Source organism: Balaenoptera musculus, chromosome X (genome assembly GCF_009873245.2).
Source record: "Balaenoptera musculus isolate JJ_BM4_2016_0621 chromosome X, mBalMus1.pri.v3, whole genome shotgun sequence".
Lineage (NCBI taxonomy): Eukaryota > Metazoa > Chordata > Mammalia > Artiodactyla > Balaenopteridae > Balaenoptera > Balaenoptera musculus.
The window spans coordinates 42494903-42512369 of NC_045806.1; the positions used below are offsets into that span (position 1 = coordinate 42494903).

A 17467-nucleotide genomic window follows, 5' to 3' on the forward strand; every position below is an offset into this window, starting at 1 on the left:
AGGCAGGCTCTTCGTGTTTTGGGGTTTGTATTGAGTCCAAGGGACAGGATTGCGACTCTCTGTGTCCTTTCCAGCCCTAAGGTCATCTGTGAGAGCGACTGAGGCAGGCTGTGTGTGTGGTCGGTTGTGAAGGCTCAGTTTGGCTGGAGGGCTGGTCGCAGGGGGCTGGGGCGGGGGTGTGGGGTTGGGGCCGGGGTCCCTCTGAGCAGCCTTGGTGCAGAGCATGTGATCCAGGAGGGCGGTCAGCTGGGGAGCAGGGTCCCTGGCCAGCAAGATGGTGCACACCTTACTTCTTGGTCCCTGCAGGCACGTCCAGGGCCGGTCACCCCTGCCTCCAGCCACTTCTACTCCCCCGTTTTGGCCCCTGTCCTTCTTTCCTTGGCTTTGAGGTCAGGAGCCGGGTGTGGGGTTGGAACACCTGCTGGGCCTCTGGCTCCTCTTCTTGCGGAACTCAAACTCATCCACGGTCCACACGGCCCCCTTCTCGCTCTCCACGCGCACGAAGCACTTGTGCAGGCTCAGGTTGTGGCGGATGGCGTTCTGTGGAAGGAGGACCAGCCAGCCGGGCCGGGGATGTTGGGGAGGGGAGCAGGCAGGCAGTCATCCTCTGAGGCCAGCAGTCCCCACCAAAAATCGACCTCCTGCCCTTTCTCAACATGCCTACAAGCCCAGTCCCAGGCCCACCCGTTCCTGAACTTGACCCAGCACCGCAGTGGCATTTGAGGCCCTCCCAGCCACTGCCACCTCCGGAGGTGCTCACCTTCCAGGTGGCAGGGTGGTTTCTGAAGAAGGCGAACATGCGTGTGAACCAGTGATAGATCTCGTTGAGTGTCCGCTGCTTCTCGGGAGCCTCCAGGATGGCCTGGAGGTTAGGGGGTGTGGGGGTAAGGGGAGCCGCTCCCCCAGATTCGGACTGAGAGGGGCACTGGCCCACCTTGGGCCTTCTGACCTGGGTGAAACTGTGGGGTCGGGGGAAGGAAGGGAGATGGTGTGGGGTGACAGGTCAGAGACAGGGTTAGAAGCGGGGTGAGGGTAGGGCTGGGATGGGGTTAGGTAGAGGATCAGGGCTGAGGTTGGAGTGGGGTCTGCTTCAGGGTTAGGGCTAGAGTTAAGTTAAATTTCTGGGGTGGAGTTGGAGTTCTCTGTGGGAGTGAGGTTTCAGAGTTTGGGAAGGGTAAGGGCCAGAGAGTGGGGTCCAGTTAAGGATTTGGAAGGGGTAAAGGACCAGGCAGAGTTAAAGGTCAGGGAAGTGGCTGGTTAAAGGTCAGGCTGGGGATGAACTGGGGTGAGTCGAGGGGCGAGGGGTGGGAGGACGCGTTGCATTAGGTCAGGAGTCAGACGTGGGCCTAGTTACGTAGTTATTTTATGTGTCAGGGATGTGGTTAGTTTCAGGGCCAAGAATGAGGTTGACTGTGTGTGGTCCTTAAGGGTCAGAGCTGGGATTAGGTGTGGAGTGAGGCTAAGGGTCCGGGAATTTGATCTGCTTGGATTTAGGAATGGAATTGCGTCAAGGGTCAGTGATCATGGCTGCGGTGAGGCTCCAGGTTGGGATGGGGCTAGGTAGGTGAACGGGTGGCATTGTGTAGGGTTAGGTGTGGGCCTAGGATAAAGGTCCGGGCGGGCTCTGGTGAAGCCTCTGGGAAGGCATTAGGGGGATGAGGAGGAAGGGGTTGGGATGGGTCAGGTGTTACAAGGAAGGGGTTAGGGATTGGGGTCTAGGGGGGAATGTGTTGGCAGACTAGGGTACGTCTGGGCTGGCGAAGGAGTTAGGGTGTACCTGGGGCGGGTGTAAGGCAAGGGGAAGAATTCAGGCTAGTTTGGGGGCTATTTATAGGCCCAGGAGGCAGTTAGGTATGGAGTTGATGTGACCATCAGGAAGGGGGTGTGTTGAAGGCCAGCTTTTAGCTTGCACTGGCTTGGATGGCAGTTTAGTTGTGGGTTTGGGGGCAGGTCTGGGGTGAAGATGGGGGATCACATCTGAGGCGTGGGTTTGTTCATGGAGGAGCCCGCCTGGGGGTGCTCAGAGAGAGGCAGGTCCTCCACCCCGCCCTCTCTTCCTTCTCCTCAGCCCGGCACTCTGCTTACCCAGCGGATGAGGGTGGCATAGGTGAAAGGGGGCCGCATGTTGTGGAACTTGAAGTAGTCCATGTTGTGGAAGAACTCTGTCAGAGGTACAGAGGGATCAGGCCCCATCTGGGAACTCCTCGCTCCCTCTCCCACCCTCTGCTTTCGACCGACCGGCTGTCGAGTCTGCACGCCTGAAATCCCACCGTGAACACCACTTTCCAGGATCACAGTCACTGTTTGCTAAGCACTTGACATAAATGATATCATTTCCCCTTTGCACCGCTCCCACCAAAATGGGGCTTATTCTCCCGAGGTTTAAAAGAAGTGAAGTAACTTCCACACCAAATGGATGTAACTGGTTAAATGGCGGAGTCAGGATGGCACTCAAAGGCCCTAATCCCTGTTAAGCCCACAGCCCAGACCTTGCGGGTAGTAGGGGATTGGTGAGCTTGGGCGAATCACACTGCTTTTCCTTGGTGGGGAGAGGGAGAGTCCCTGGGAATTACTAAGCTAGCTCCCTCCCTTCTGATGACCAAATGGAGTAGCTGAAGCCCAGAGTGAGTGAGCCCTAATCCCCAGGGGAGACAGGGCTAGGCCTAGACATCTGAGACCACAACGGGGGCTTGGAGGCCATGGAAATCCAGAGAGGAAGCTTTTACGAGCAGTTGCCAGTTTCCAAAGTCTGGGTGGCAGTGGTGGGGAAGAGCAGTCCCCCGCCCAGTACCAGTCAGGGAGATGAGGGGCTCAGAGGGCACCACGTAGGGCACCACGTAGGGCACGGACCATCCTTACCTGGGATCGTGCTGTTTGCATGGCTGCCCCAGAGGTGCCTCCGCACAGCAAACAGGCCTTCAGGGGCCTCTTGGGGACCCGGCCAGGCTGGGACAGTGGTGCCCGGGGTGCCAGTGGCTACGATACAGCAGGAGCCCTTGTCGGATGATGCCTGGGGGAAGAGGGAGAGGCTGGTGACCCAGAGGCTTAAACTTGCCACTTTAGTTTTAAATAAGTGTTTTTAAAAGTAAGGGCACCCTCTTCTCAATTCCACTCTGATGTAGAATCCCACAAAGCAGCACGAGCCATATTTATTAAAGTGCGGGTGTGGACACTTGTGTGTGTAGCACACCAGTGCCAGGGCCACGAGCTAGGGTTGAATTGGGCTCCTCTGCTACCCAACTGCGACCTTGGGAAAGTCACCTAAGCCTCCCTGGCCTCAATTTTCCTCATCTGTGAATTGGGGATGATAGTAATACCTACCTCACCATGCATCATGGGGATTAAATAAGTTAACATCACGAAAGTGCTCACAAACAGTGCCCGACACCCAGGGCTAGCTTCTGTGTGATCTCTGAAGGTCCCGGGGCCCTGCACTTTGTTTAATGCTCTGCGGTCATCATTTTGAAATCTGAGCCCCGCGATTTCATTTTGCACTGGGCCCTGTGAGTTATATAGCTGGTCTTGCCAGCGGTACACAGTCTGAATTCAGTGTTGGGCGATTTGCTGTCGCTTTGCAAACTCAAGATCATGATTTGGGATCTTAAGGTCAGAGGGTTTGTAAGTAGAAAGGGACAGATTCCTAGGTCTGGGCATGTTTGGAGCTGGGGACAGGGGCCCAGAGATCCCAGGGCCTGGGTGCAAGGATAGGTCCCCTGCCCCCTGCAGGGCCCCTCCCCTGCTCCCCAGCAGTCTGTGCCACCTGTGGGCCTGGGGTGGCTCACCGTGGATGGAGCCTTGGTTGGGGCCATCTTCCCAGCCAGGTGGGCTTGCATAGCACCCAGCTTCTCCTTCTCCAGCACCAGCTGTGAGGACAGGCACAGAGTGAGGCCTCAACCTGGTCTTTCTCCGCCACATCTTTGCACAGGCTGCCCCCTTCCTTCCTTCATGCCAGCCCCCATCCTGGGTGAGCTGGGGTCCTGGCACAGGGTGGACGTACGGTTCACCCACCACCACCCTGCCCCCGCCCCCCCATGTCACCTGTTGCTCCAGAGACTGCACCACCTCCCTCTGGAGGAGACACTGCGCCCTGCCCTTCTCATCCAGGAGATGGTCTGCCTGGCAGTGCCTGGGTAGTGGAAAGAGCCCATGCGGGTGACCATGGCGAGCCTGGTTTCCCGGCTCAACATTCCTAGTGGGAAAGGCTCAGACCCTCTGGGAGGAAGGTCTCTCCTCAGAGCCTCAGCCTCCCTCCCCTCTTTCTACCTCAGTCTTCCTTTCACACCTGTCATTCCTTCAACACATGCTACTTGGCATCTACTGTATGGCCAGGGTGCTGGAGATGATGATGGAAGGTTAGTGAGCTGAGAGTGGGAAAGGCATTCCAGGTGGAGAGTACAGCTTGTGCGAAGGCCTGGTTGTGAAGAGGACGGGATGCACCGAATTGCCACTGATAGTTGGGTATGGTTGGAAAAGGGGTGTGTGTGTGTGTGTGTGTGTGTGTGTGTGTGTGTGTGTATGTGTGTGTGAGAGAGAGAGAGACAGTGATGGGGCTGAGAGGAGGCAGCGATAGCCATTGTGAGGATCTGGGACTTTGGGGATCAATAAAATCAATAAAAGGCTGGTGTGTTGGCATGAGGGGGTGGGTAGCAGGGCAGAACAGTTAGAAGTGTGGATTCCGGAGGCTGGCTGTCACTCAGGAACTGGGTGATCTTGATCAAGACACTTAACCTCTTTGGCCTCAGTTTCTTTGTCTGTAAAATGGAGGTAAATCATAGCACACACCTCTGTTATGATGCCCCCATTATACAGATGAGGAAACCGAGGCTCCAAGAAACTAAGTAACTTGCCCAAGGTCACAGAGCCAGTGAGTGATGGAGCCAGGATCTGAACCCGCAGTCTCAGCTTTTGCCTCTTTCATATTACCCCCTATCGGGATGAGGCCTGAGCTGAGACCTGCACCCCAGACCTCCTCCCACAAACTGGGGCCCCCCTGGACTGGAACGGGCCTGACCCACTCACTTGAGGAAGTCCTCTGGCTCCTCGAAGACCTTCTCACATCCGGGCCACTTGCAGACACCATTTGCTAGCAGTGAGTAGGAGCCCTGGGGCATGGTTGAAAGGGTGCTGGGGGGACAAAGTGTGTCAGAGGAGCGGATGGCAGGGCAAGGGTCCTTCCCAGCCCTGCACACTGACCTGTCCTTCCTGGGCACACCGGGGCTTGGGAAGGTGCAGAGCAGTGCTGGCTCCCTGGACACCCATTCCAGGCTGGCCACGTTGATCCCTGCAGGTGGGGACAGGGCACCTCTGGGGGCTGGGGGCCAGGCTCTGGAGCTCGGCCCACAAAGCCTCTCATTTTGAGCTTCCCACCCTCCTGAGCTTTGCAGGCCCAGACTCCCAGGGGGCTCTGTGGTCCCTAATCTCCAAGGCTACTGGTGGAGCAGCTCAAAGACTGCGCTGACATTTCGACTAACTTTGCAGAGATCTGTGGTTCCGTGATTTTGACATTCTGTGTCTTTAAGGTTCTGAGCCTGACATTTTTTAGAGGTTGGAGTTTCCAAGATGATAAGACCTGACACCTCTGGCCTCCTGAGGGCCGCAAGTCAGCAGCCCACACCACTTATGTTCAAGGACTGGGGGCTCTGGGCTTCTGTGGAGCTGTGGGGTACAGTGTTACCAGGTGGCAGGCCGGGCCGGGCCTTGAGGGAGAAGACCCCCGTAGCAGCAGTGGGTGGCGGGAGGCTGATCATAGCTGGGCTGTCCAGTGGGCGCACCTGCAGCACAGGGGTCCGGGCATGGGCATCCACCGTTGAGAGCTAGGGGCACATGGGGTCCATTTCAGCCAGGTCCTCTCCCCAGTTCTCCCGCCTGCTCCCTCCTCCCTGCCTGTTCTGGGTTGGTACCTGGTGCACAAAGTGTGGCCTGTCCTGGAGGAGCGCCTGCAAGTGGGGCGAGGGACCCAGCCGTGCTCCAGAGGGTGCCACCATGACGAGGGGCACTGTGGGCAGCTGGGGAAGGCAGGCGGGTGAGATGCCATCCTCATGTTCACTGTTCTACACGTCTAACCCATATACTCCTCACCACAACCCCACGTACTAGGCAGAATGACCAACCCCATTTTACGTATGTGGAAACTGAGGCTCAGGGAGATTGGGTGACTTTTTCAAGATCAAACAGCTAATAAGTGGCAGAGCTGGCCTCCATCCTGTCACCTCACCTCCCTGGGCCCCAAGCCCTCTGTCACAGGGGGATGGAGACACACATGGCTATGCCTGTGGGACCATGATAGGGTCTCCTATCCTGAGACAGGGATTGGGAGGTTGCGGAGAGCCTCGAATCTCTGAGACCTGCTAAGTGGGGACTTTCTTGGCCCCGTGACATCTGCATAAGTCACAGACGTGCCTGGGACCCAGAAAACCACTTCCTGTGCCCCAGCTGGGCCCCCCGCCCAGTGCCACAGTAAAGGTCGGCACCTATAGGCCCAGGTACCCCACCCTGCCTGCCCCATCCTGGGCCCTAGGCCTCACCTGCAGCTGCGATGGTGGCATGGGGTTCAAGGAGGAAGAGGAGGCGTGAGCCCCACCTCGGAGGTCCCGGCCCTGGAAGGTTGTCCCCGGACCCTTGGCTCCCAGCTGGTCTGAGGCCTTGGGTGCAGCCCTCCAGCTGGGCGAGGCTCCTGGGGATGGGCTGAGTACCAAGGAAGGGGCCAAGGGCTTGGCTGGCCTGGGGTTGGGCATTGGGTCCTTGTCCAAGGGCAGGCTGCGGGGACACAAGGGGAAGGAGTTACAAATGTGCTGGCGTGTGTGTGAAATGCTCAACCATCTGAACCATGTGGACACCCCCTCTGGTCAGAGCAGGCATTGGCTGGGGTGTGTCCCAAAGGGGCCCCAGCTCTGGTCACGTGTGTGCACATGTGCACACACATACTCGGTGTCAGGAGCACTGGCGTGCCTGTGTCTCCAAGCACACCCCATGTGCTTGGACCCAGCGCACAGTGTGCCTGTGCACGCTGGCACAGGCCTGGTGGGGAGGTGTCCTCCCTGAGGGTGGTGGGGAATCCGGGGTGGTTTGCTGGGCCTCAGCCAGGATAGGTCTCAGCACCTGAGTGGTGCTCTTCAAGCCTCAGCCCTCCTGTCCTCCCTGAACCCAGTATAGGCCACACAACCTTTGCTGATCCCACGGGGGCTGCTTTCTGATTTTCTCCTGGGAGCATTGTTACCCCAGTGACGGGCATATCTGGGAGTGAAAGGGGGGCATGGACTCAAAAGATCCCTCTGGCTGCTGTGAGGGGGGCAGACTCTAGGAAGGTGAGGGCAGAAGTAGGGGGACTAGTGAGGAGGCTACTGCAATAGTCCAGACTAGGATGATGGCAGTGGAGATGGTGAGAAGTGGGTGGGTTCTGAGTTAATGTTTCGAAGGTGGAGTCAGGAGAATTTGCTGGCAGCTTGGATGCGGAGGGTGAGAGAGGGAGGGTCAAGGTGACTTCTGGGTATTAGCTGAGCAGCTGGAAGGACAGAGCTGACATGACCTGAGATGGGGGAGCAGGGTTGGGGGTGGTGATCCAGGTGTGGAGGGACATGACGACTCTGGTGTTAGACATGCAAGTGGCAAGGCCGAGTGGAAGCTGAGTACAGGAGTCTGGAGCTTAGATGGGCATCTCCATCTGAGATCATCTCTGGGCTCCCACCCTGCATGGAGCTGGCAGGGCAGGTGCCAGAGAGGAGGAGAGACAGGCTCTCTTGAGCCAGGGCCTGTGCGAGCTCCTCGACTCGGCTCCCACCAGAGTTCACCCCAATCTCTGCTCTCCAGGCCTGCCTCCAAGCCTTTGCTCATGCTATTCGACCTGCCTGGAATGCCCGCTCCTCCTCCTCTTCCCCTACCCAAGCCCTATCCAGAAAGTCCTCCAGAATGGCTCCAGAACCTTACACTCTCCGATGGGCAGGGCCTCGGTTTCTCAGAATCCTATAGTCCCAATCTGAGAGGAAGCCAGAGCTGGAGGGGACTGCCAAGCCCAACTTCCATTTTACTGAAGGGGACAACCAGGTACAGTGTCCCACGGCCCCATGGTGACTTGAGATCTCTACTTCTTTCTCCGGAAAGTGTGTGTGTGTATGTGTGTGTCTCCCCACCCCGCCCCATAGCACTGGGTTGGGCACACAGCTGCCGAGAGCAGCCCTGGGGAGTAGAAGAAGGGCTCTGAGGGGGCAGTTGCTCCTTCCTTTCTTTGCTGTCAGCTCATGGGGGTTGCCAGAGTTATGGTGCTGAGGGAGGTGGGGGTGTGAATCCAGGTATTTAAACCCTTAGTCTCTCGGGGCCTTAGAACATTACTGCGTGAGAATCAGGAGCCTGGGTCTACGGAGGCTCAGAACAAGGGCCAGAGAGAGTGTCGATGACCCTGAAGAGGTGAGTGAATGAATGAGTGCATGAAGGCAGGCGGAGATCAGGGTGTTGCTTGTATAAGCCAAGGAATGTCAGAGTGCCAGCAAACCATCCGAAGCTAGGAGAGAGAACAGATTTCTCCCTCGTAGCCCTACAAGGAACCAACACTGCTGACACCTTGATCTTGGACTTCTGGCCTCCAGAACTGTGAAACAAAACATTTCTGTTGTTTAAGCCACCTAGTTTGTGGTACTTTGTCACAGGAGACCTGAGCGAACCAATACTGATTTTGGTGAATGAGTGGATGTTTTCCAATGCTCTGGCCTGGCCCACACGGCTAGCCTGTGGTCACTTCTCAAACTGCCTGGACCCTTGGCCAGAGCCTATAAGAAATCGCCTCCTCAGACATATCTGGAACAACCTGACTCAGGGCAGCATAGATACATTCTCAGAAAGGGGCCGCGGGTATGGTCTGTCTCGTGGTGGGGTACCTGGAGGGCCAGGCTGGGCAGCCGGCTTCCTGCACTGTCTGTTGGGGCATCCTTTTCTGACTATTTCTCAGAAGCCACATGGAGGATGTTTCTGGGACACAGTTTGTGTTTTCGTATCGGGGTCTGCATCTGGGCCCTGTTGTCACAGCCCCCGACTTCCCCAGATATTTCCGCCATTGACGTCATGGCGGCCGGATGCGCTGGGCTTCATCGGCACCAAGGAGGAAGAGAAGGGGGCAGGTACCCTACCCCACGGGTTTCGTTCCGAGAATTGGCCGTCCCGTCCTGCGGCCGGCCTGGCCCAGGTGGGGTGATGTGGGTGCTGGCGGATGTGGTGAGTGACGTCCATCTGGCCACCATGACAAGCCCTGGGCCCTGTAGACCCGGCCCTTTTTGGGCCATGGAGAGGCCCAAGGTTTGATGCTTGGGGAGTGCCATGCAGACCCCACAGAGACTGGGACCCTCAGGGTCTTCAAATGGTACTATGCTAGAACCTCAGAATCGTAGAACATCATTTCTTAGATTCAAAGGATCCCACAGACTCTGTGGGGTCCATGGGTCCAACTTCTCAGTAGGTGAAGGCCTATGTCCCTGGTGTCCAAACTCACTGGAACTTCCCAAAGTTCATAGTGCCTCCCGCCTGCCAGGCCTGGAATTGCAGCAAGCCTCCCCTCAGCCTCCCTCCTAAGTTCTGTGAAGGTAGGAGGGTCAGAATCGTCCCCTCTGCTTCCCTCAGCCTGGGGCCAGGCTCTGACACGAACTAGCTGTAACTCTCCTCAGGCTCATACGTAAAACGGGACAATAATTGTACCCATCTTCCAAAGTTAACACACGTGAAATGCTTAACAAAATGTTGGTGATCAGTAGATGGACCCCTGCAGGGCCTCCATCTCCCTGTCCATTCTGGGACAGTGCTCCCAGACTCACAGCCATTCTGCCAGAGATGGGGAGGGAAGGAAGGGGACATTGAGGCTGGCAGACCTTCAGCCAGGACCTCATGGTGGGAGCAGGCAGAGCCCTGGCCTTTGCCGGTAGAGTCTACCACCAGGCTCTCTGGAGGAGCGGTGGGATAGAGGATCCCAGGGACCTGTGCCAACTCTGGGGACACGGCTGAGCTCTGTCCACAGCCAGACCCACAGATAGACCGACTGACTTATGTCCCTCTAGTATCACCACCCTCTGGCCATGAGGCCTCCTGACCCATGGGGCCCTGGGACCCCACCCAGCCAAGCTCTTGTGAGGCTAGCCCCACACTGTGACCATGAGGGTCCAACTTGTGAGAGGGCAGAAGGGGGAACGGCAGCAGCTGGGAGACAGCCCAGGGTCCCCCTGCCCCTGTCATGGGTGCTGAGGGGTAAACTGAGGCCCACAGTGGGGGAGAGAGACAGAGCCAGGGCCCCACTGAGAGTCCTGAGATCTGAGCTTGGGTCTCAACTCTACCACTGCATCTCTGTGAGGCCTTCAGAGAGGCCCTCCCGCCCATCTCCCGGCCTCAATTTGCCCCTCTGTACGCTGGGAAGGGGAGAGGTGTGGAGCGGATGAGGGCCAGGGGCCTTGTGCTCTGTGTCTGAGTGAGCTGTTAGGTGTCTGCAGGGCTTTGATTCGATAACTGCCGTTCTACCCAGGGGACTGGCTGAGAGACAGAAACAGAGATAGACAAACAGACATAGGCAAACAGAGAGACACAGAGAAGAAGAGCTACAGAGAGAGATGGGAGAGACATGAGGTGGGACAGAGATAGACACACACAGAGAGAAACAAAGAGAACAAGAGAGATAGTGAGAGACACCGAGAGAAGGAGAGACAGTGAGGAGGGCGAAGGAACCCATAGGAGCAGAAAGTCAAAGAGAGAGAGAACAAGAGAGACAGAAACAACACAGGGAGATGGGGAGAGACAAAGAGACGGAGAGAGAGAAAAAGAGAGCGAGAGAGAGAGAGACTGAGAGAAAGAGATGCTCCAAATAAGAACAGTTGTTGGTCTCTGGCTGGAGGAGCTGATCCTTCGTTATTCCAAAATAACGAGGAATACCAAAGGGCAAGATTCCAGGGCCTTCGGCCAGGTGCTATATTGTATTGCAGAGCAACAATCAGCAAAGCGGTGTGGCCCTGGCACCGGAACAGACACTGAGGAACAGAACAGAATGGAAAAGCTCAAATACAGACCAATGTCTAGAGGGAATGGAGTTTGTGATGAACGCGGCATTTCAAACCAGGGGACGCTGGAGAATAGATTGTTTAACAAATGGTTCTGGGATAATTAAGGGGAAAATAAAGCTAATGACTAACCAGTCCATTTTTCCACCAACCCCTTCCTGCCCAGTTTGAAATGTCACCCTCATCATGTACCCTAAAATAAATTCCAGATCCATTAAAGATATAAATAATAATCTTATATGGATCTTGGGTTTATCGTATACCAGGCCCTAGGCTAAGCATTTAACAAGGTTGAGAAATTTAATCCTTACAACCACCCTTTGAGGTCGGTACTATTATAACCATCACAGTACCTATGAGGAAATGGAGGTATCGAGAGGTTAAATGCCTGGCTAAAAATCACACGAATTGCTTGAGCTGAGGCTGGGTTTGTCCCAGACAGTCTGGCTCCAGTACCCACACTCTTAACCTCTACAGTAAGTGGAAAAAATGAAGCCATAAAAGAGAATAGAAGCCAACACAGGTGAACATTTATCTCATTTTCAAGTGGGAAAGGACTTTCTAAGCACAAAACCAGAGACAGTAACCACAGAAGAAAAGACTAACCTTGCTGACAATATAAAAACATCATAAGCATCACAAAACAGCATAAACAAATAGAAAAACAACTTCAGTAAATGATGAATTGAGAGAAAATATTTGCTATATATGTATGGCTGATGGAAGGTTAATATCCTTTTATATAAAGAGCTGTGACAAATCAATAAATAAAAAAGATGAACACCCTATTAGGACTAAGGACTTGACCAGACAACTGAAAAAAAAAAAAAGCACATATGGTCAACAAACAGTATAATTTATCAAAAGATGCAAATTTCAACAACATGGTAATATTTTTCTTACCTGTTATGTTGAGAAAGGATTAAAAAATGATAATACCCACCCACGGTTAGCTTGAGTAGACGGAACATAAAACAGGACAACCTTTTGGAAGAACAATTTGCAGGGAGGGTCAGAAACCTTAAAAATGCACAAACGCTTTGCCCTAGCCACTCGATTTGTAGGAATCCAAGGAACTAATCAGGGATGATTATGCAAAAAAGCTAGAAACAACCCGAATGTCCAAAAATCAGCACTTGGTCGAACCAGTCGTGGTTCATACCAATGTGAGGACAGTCTGAACAGTTATGAAAGATCATACGTTGAAACATTTTTCAGTGACCTACCAAAATGCTCCTATTCATTGAATAAAGCAGAAACAAAAGCAATAGATAGCTAGATAGCATGATTCTAATTTGGTTAAAAAATACTAACAGTTAACACTCAGTGAGCACTTGCTAAGCCTGCAGAGACGAGGTCACCCCAGACCTGAATGGCCTGCTCTGTTCCTGGACATGGATCCTGGCCCTCCGCCCCGCAACACCAGGTCCTGAGGGTAGAACCCCACAGCTAAACCATGGTTGACAATGGCATGAAGTGCCCCCCTGGAGGGTCTCCTCATGCGGTGCAAGCGCAAGTTCAAGTTAATTGCTCAGCCCAATCTGACAGCCCACAATCCTCTTTCGATCGGGGCAAACAGAATTGATGCTCATTCTTGTAAAATGTAAATGTCCTCCTCGACATTACTCAACATGCTGTTATTAAGCGCCAACTGTACAAAGCTCTGTGCTGGAGGCTGGGGGTAGCGGGGGAGAGGCAGGCAGGGGGAAGGCAAGACGAGTGAGCAGGAAAGGCGGTGGGAGAGACGGAGGAAAGGAGATTAATGGAGTGTGGTCAAGATGGAGGAGACAGTGACAGGGGAGACGGTCAGAACCAGAGAAAGACAGAGGGGTGGAGAGTCTGCGTGCCAGGGAAACAGAGAAAGAGAGGGGCAGAGAAACACGAAAAGAGTGAGACAGAGAGGGACGGGAGATACCGAGACAGAAGAGCCAAAGGTATGCCAGAGACGTCGCTGAAATTTCCAGTTACACCTGGACAGTGTTTCAAGTTGTTCAAAGCTCTGAGATTCATGAAGACTGGCAGTTGATATATTTAAAAAATCCTACCCGTCCACACATCGATCCATTTATTTATCTTTGCCTCTGCCTCAGCACTGATTAAGTACTTGATCTATCAGTCTTCTGGCGTTTGTTATTACTATTATTACTGTAAAAAATACCTTACCTGACCAGGACCACAGGAGCTGCTGCGTGCGTCTTGCTGGTCCCAGAGGGCCCCTGACTACCCCCCCAACCCAGTGCCTACCTCACTGTCGTCTCTTCCGCTGGACCCGCATCTGGTGGGGGAGAGCGGGGACACTCACCTTGGTGAAGTGGACTGACAGAAAAGGATCAGCCTGGCTTGTGGGAAACTGTCACATATCAAAAACAACTTTGCTTTTATACCGAGAAGAAAAACCACGGTGTGGAAGCCACAGACCTCTCTCTTCTAATAATCCAATTTTTTTTTTCGATGAGTGTGTACGCTGATAATCACGGGGTGGGGGGGGTTCTCATAGTTTTTTCTCTCTCGCTCTCTCTCTCACTCGCTCGCTCTGTTTCTCCTCTTCTTGATTATGAGACTTAAACGGAAATTTTGAAATTTTGGGTTTTTTCTTTGCCCTTTACGAGTCATCTGAAAATATGATTTCTTCCCCTCACTACAGAGGTGAGAGGTATCAATGAGATAACAGGGCTCATGAGAAACCACAGTTTTTAAAACAAAAGTGTGTAGAGTTAGAAAAAAAGGGAAAAGAACTCAAATCACAGGGACATCCCAGGCAGGGAGAGATGCCACTCTGTGAGTGAGGGGATATTTGAGGGTCTCTGGGGAAAGGAAGAAAGGAACTGAGATGCTACGTGTGGATGGGAAACACCAGGGAAAGAAATGGAATAGGGCTGCGTTTCCAGAGGCCTTGCTCTGGTCCAGGCCTCAGTTTCCCCTTAAGTGGAATTGATACGGTCATCACGGTCTTACTGCCCAGGGGTGGGGAGCTCTGGATACTCTTGCAACCCATCTCCTCACAGAGGGTGAGAGGCATGGAAGTTACTTCATGGAGAAAAAAGCAGGGAGTCCCTCCCTACCCCCGACAATTCACAGAATCCAAGAGTCTGAGAATCATTGGCTCCCAGAATCCACTGAACATCACTGAGTGAGGAAAGGGAGAAAAGTCTTGCCTCATTACATCTTAGGGCCTGAGAACTCTGACCCAGAGAGGAAGGTCCCAACCAGGCCCCAGTATTAATGAATCCATCCTCACAAAGCCGAGAGAGGCTCGTTGGGACCCCAACCTTCTCATGGTCAGGGACACACCATGGCCTGATGCTTCTGAGGCCCTCAGCCTTTACGATTTTCTACTTCAAAAAGTCCCAGTTTCCAAGGATTTAGGATTCTAAATATCCACCATCATCCCCGTAGCTGACAATTATCTCGGATTTCCCATGTGCCAGATGCGGCGCCGAACACTTCTCACAATTATTGTGTTCAATCCTCACCACAGTCCTTGGAGATCCATCTTGTCATCATGGCCGTTATACAGATGGGGAAAACGGAGGCACGAAGTAGTCAGGCAACTTGCCCAATATCACAGAGCTGGAGGATAGGGGCCCTGCGTTCCATTGGTGCTGGGCTTTGAAACCGCCAGGTTTCCTTGAGCACAACGGTCTCAGGTTTTAAATTCTAGACTGCAATGACAAGGAGGTTCTGAGATTTGGAGATTCTTCTGGGGTCTTGAAGGTTTCAGGTTGTCCAAGACTTGGCGGCTGCATTTCCTCACCTCAGCGGGCACCCCCTCCAACCAATGGTCAACAGGGGAGACCAGCCCCCAGGGGCTTCTCCTGACAGGCCGTGGCTGAGACTCCCTGCCCTTGGCTCTCCAGTGCCCTGCATGACCCAGAGTTCTGTCATCCAACGTCCACTCCAACCCGTCTGCAAGACTGGCTTCAGGCCTGGGAAAGAGAAATTGGAAACAGATTTTTATTCACATGGTATAAACCTACTGGCCAAGACCCACCCCTTTACCCCTTTCCTTCTTTTCCTCCCCCCATCTCCCGAATCCTCAAAAGAAGGAGAGCCTCTTTCCTCAACTCAGACTCACCTTTCTGGAAAAGCCCAGAGGGGGGCTGGTGGCCTGGCTTTGTGAAGACAAGAAAAAAAAAAAAAAAAGGTGAATAGAAAAAAAAAAATCAGCCAACAGCAATAAAAAAAAAAAGAACCCAACCCTCCCTCCCATTAGTTCAAAACAAAACTTTCACTGGTTGAGGCTTCTGAGTTGGTGGGACACGTCTGAGACCCAAAGATGGCCTGTGTGTGCCGGGCAGGCAGGGGAGGTACCAAGTGGGGTGAGGTCTCAGGTTGAAGGCCTGCAGGGACCCTGCATACAGCAGGGGCTTAAAAGATACAGCATGTGGTGGGGAGCAAGAGAGGGGGTGAGAAGTGCACTCATCAGGAGGGAGTCCAACTTTAGGGATGGCCCCAAGGTTAATTAATGACCCCTTGCTCCCTGTGGACTTGGTTCTGAACATTCCCTACATGTCCCATGTAACTATAAACCAGGTCAGTTCTAGAAGCCGAGGCCCCATTCCCTGCCTCAGGACCTGTTCCCTCCTGAGAGAGGGGGCTGGTTTTCTCTTTCAGGGTCCGAGGTGTGGGTTACATCCTCCCCAAACCACTTCTCCCTTACTGTCACTTGCTCCATGAGAGGAGTGCCAGGAAAGAAGGAGGAAAGCTGAGTGAGGGGTGATGCTGCTGCTGCTGATTGCAGAATGAGGGCCGAGGGGTCAGGTGGGCAGAGAGGGGCAGAGGTCCCCACCTCCTCTCTGCACTGGACTATATCCTCTCACATGGGAGGCTTCTGGGGGAGAGTGGACAGGATTAAATAGAGAGGTTGGTGAAAGTTCCCAGAGAAGTTGGCCTTTGACAAAGACTTGAAGGAGGTGAGGGAGGAAGCCATGTAGATATCTGAGTAATTCCAGAGGAAACAGCCAGCGCAAAGGTCCTGAGGTGGGAGTGTGCCCGATTTGCTCAAGGTCTACTAAGGAGGTAAGAGTGTGGTTAGAATGGTGTGAGTGAGAGGAAGAGGGGTAGGAGGTGAGGTAAGAGAGGGGACTAGGTGGGGCGTTAAACCATGCAGGACCTTGTAGCCCATGGTAAGGACTTTGGCTTTTACTCTGAGTGAGTAGGAGGCCATGGGAGGGTTGTGAGTAGAGGAGAGATGTGAACTGTCTTAGGACTTAACAGGATCCCTCTGATTGCTGAGTGTAGAATGTACTTTAGGAGTGAGGATGGAAGCAGAGGGATCAGTGAGAGGGAGGCTACTGCAATGGTCCAGGTGACTGATGATGGCGCTGGCAGTGGAGGGGGTGGGGAGAGGGTATATTCGGGAAATATATCGAATGGAGAGCTGACAGGATTTGCTGAAGGATGAGAGTCTTGGGGCCAGACCAGGACACAGTCAACACCCTAACTCTGTGGGCAGGAAGGAGTCCCTGGACTACTTAACAGCTTGAACTTTTAGGTGAGGAAAAAAAGTTCTATCTTGTTTAAGCCCATATTATTTTGTGGGGTTTTCCCTGTTATTTGCAACTAAACATACTGATTGGTTCCTGGCCCATAACCCCATCCTGGACACTGAGACCTGAGGAGGGGAGCCCGCCGGGGGAACTGCCTCCTTCCTAGGGATGCTGTGAGTCAGAACCTTGCATACAGTAGGTGTTCAGAAAATCCTCCCAGGATGGAGGGGGAATGTATGAATGGCCATGTTCACTGGACACAAGCTACAATTCTGTTCCCACGGAAGGCGGGATCTCAAAGGAAGAGTGAAAGGGGAATGAAAGGAGTTCACTAGATGAGGAAGAAGGAGCAGCACTCCTGGGAGAGGGAACAGTAGGAGCAGAGACCGGGGACAGAAAGAAGGGAGGTGAGGCCACTGTGGGGTGTGGAGCTTGAGTCCCGCAAGAAAGACAGGGCTTTGATTTGTGATTACGTTAGTCAATATCTGCCAGCATGCCCGACCAACTCCTGGCTGCATAGTCACGCTCAGTGTTTTCTGAGCTGGAGTTAGAAAAAGCTAATCTTCCCCAAAAGCTCAATCTTTCATTTGGCCATTCATTCAACAATGGTGCCAAGTCCTGGAGAACACTGAGGATGATAATCAGGGGCATTCTTGGCTAGTGGCACCGCTCAAGCAAAGGCTCGGAGCTGGGTAGGGCAGACCCACTAACTGCGACAGGAGAGTCCGTTTTGCTTTCTCAGATCTCACACTAGGATGCAGTCTAGGTCTTCAGGGGCTCTGGGCATTCATAGCCCTGGGGCAATAGGGAGTCACGGAGGGTTAAGGAGAAGGTAAAGCCATCCATGAGAGGCATACTCTTTCTAAGGGCTGCCCGCACTCTACGGTTCAGAGGCCCGACCACTCTACAGCTCAGACGGCCTACGAACCTTCCTCTCCTCTAGCCTCCTTATTGGCT

General features: G+C 53.6%; 1 protein-coding gene across 2 annotated transcripts; it reads right to left on the reverse strand.

Moving 5' to 3' along the window:
- Positions 1 to 229: 229 nt before the first annotated feature.
- On the reverse strand, positions 230 to 13500 carry FOXP3 (forkhead box P3). Of its 2 annotated transcripts, XM_036839941.1 has the most exons (12): positions 13324 to 13500; positions 6525 to 6756; positions 5901 to 6005; positions 5675 to 5813; positions 5194 to 5281; positions 5020 to 5124; positions 4039 to 4126; positions 3783 to 3863; positions 2860 to 3010; positions 2086 to 2162; positions 761 to 862; positions 230 to 540 (listed from the first exon to the last, which is right to left on the reverse strand). In XM_036839941.1, the coding sequence occupies exons 2-12, from the start codon at positions 6732 to 6734 to the stop codon at positions 391 to 393; spliced, it is 1296 nt and encodes a 431-aa protein (XP_036695836.1). In that variant the 5' UTR covers positions 6735 to 6756; positions 13324 to 13500; the 3' UTR covers positions 230 to 390. The 2 variants fall into 2 exon arrangements, with proteins under 2 accessions (XP_036695836.1, XP_036695837.1); XM_036839942.1 differs by lacking the exons at positions 5901 to 6005; positions 13324 to 13500 and having other exon boundaries at positions 6525 to 6734.
- Positions 13501 to 17467: the final 3967 nt, after the last annotated feature.

Excerpts from the sequence above, each read along its gene's own strand:
- FOXP3 (XM_036839941.1), bottom strand. The coding sequence starts at position 6,734 with ATGCCCAACCCCAGGCCAGCCAAGCCCTTGGCCCCTTCCTTGGTACTC. Across the intron at positions 3,864-4,038 it reads TGCAGTCTCTGGAGCAACAG|CTGGTGCTGGAGAAGGAGAA; the intron begins GTGACATGGGGG and ends CTGTCCTCACAG. Across the intron at positions 541-760 it reads ACCACCCTGCCACCTGGAAG|AACGCCATCCGCCACAACCT; the intron begins GTGAGCACCTCC and ends CTCCTTCCACAG.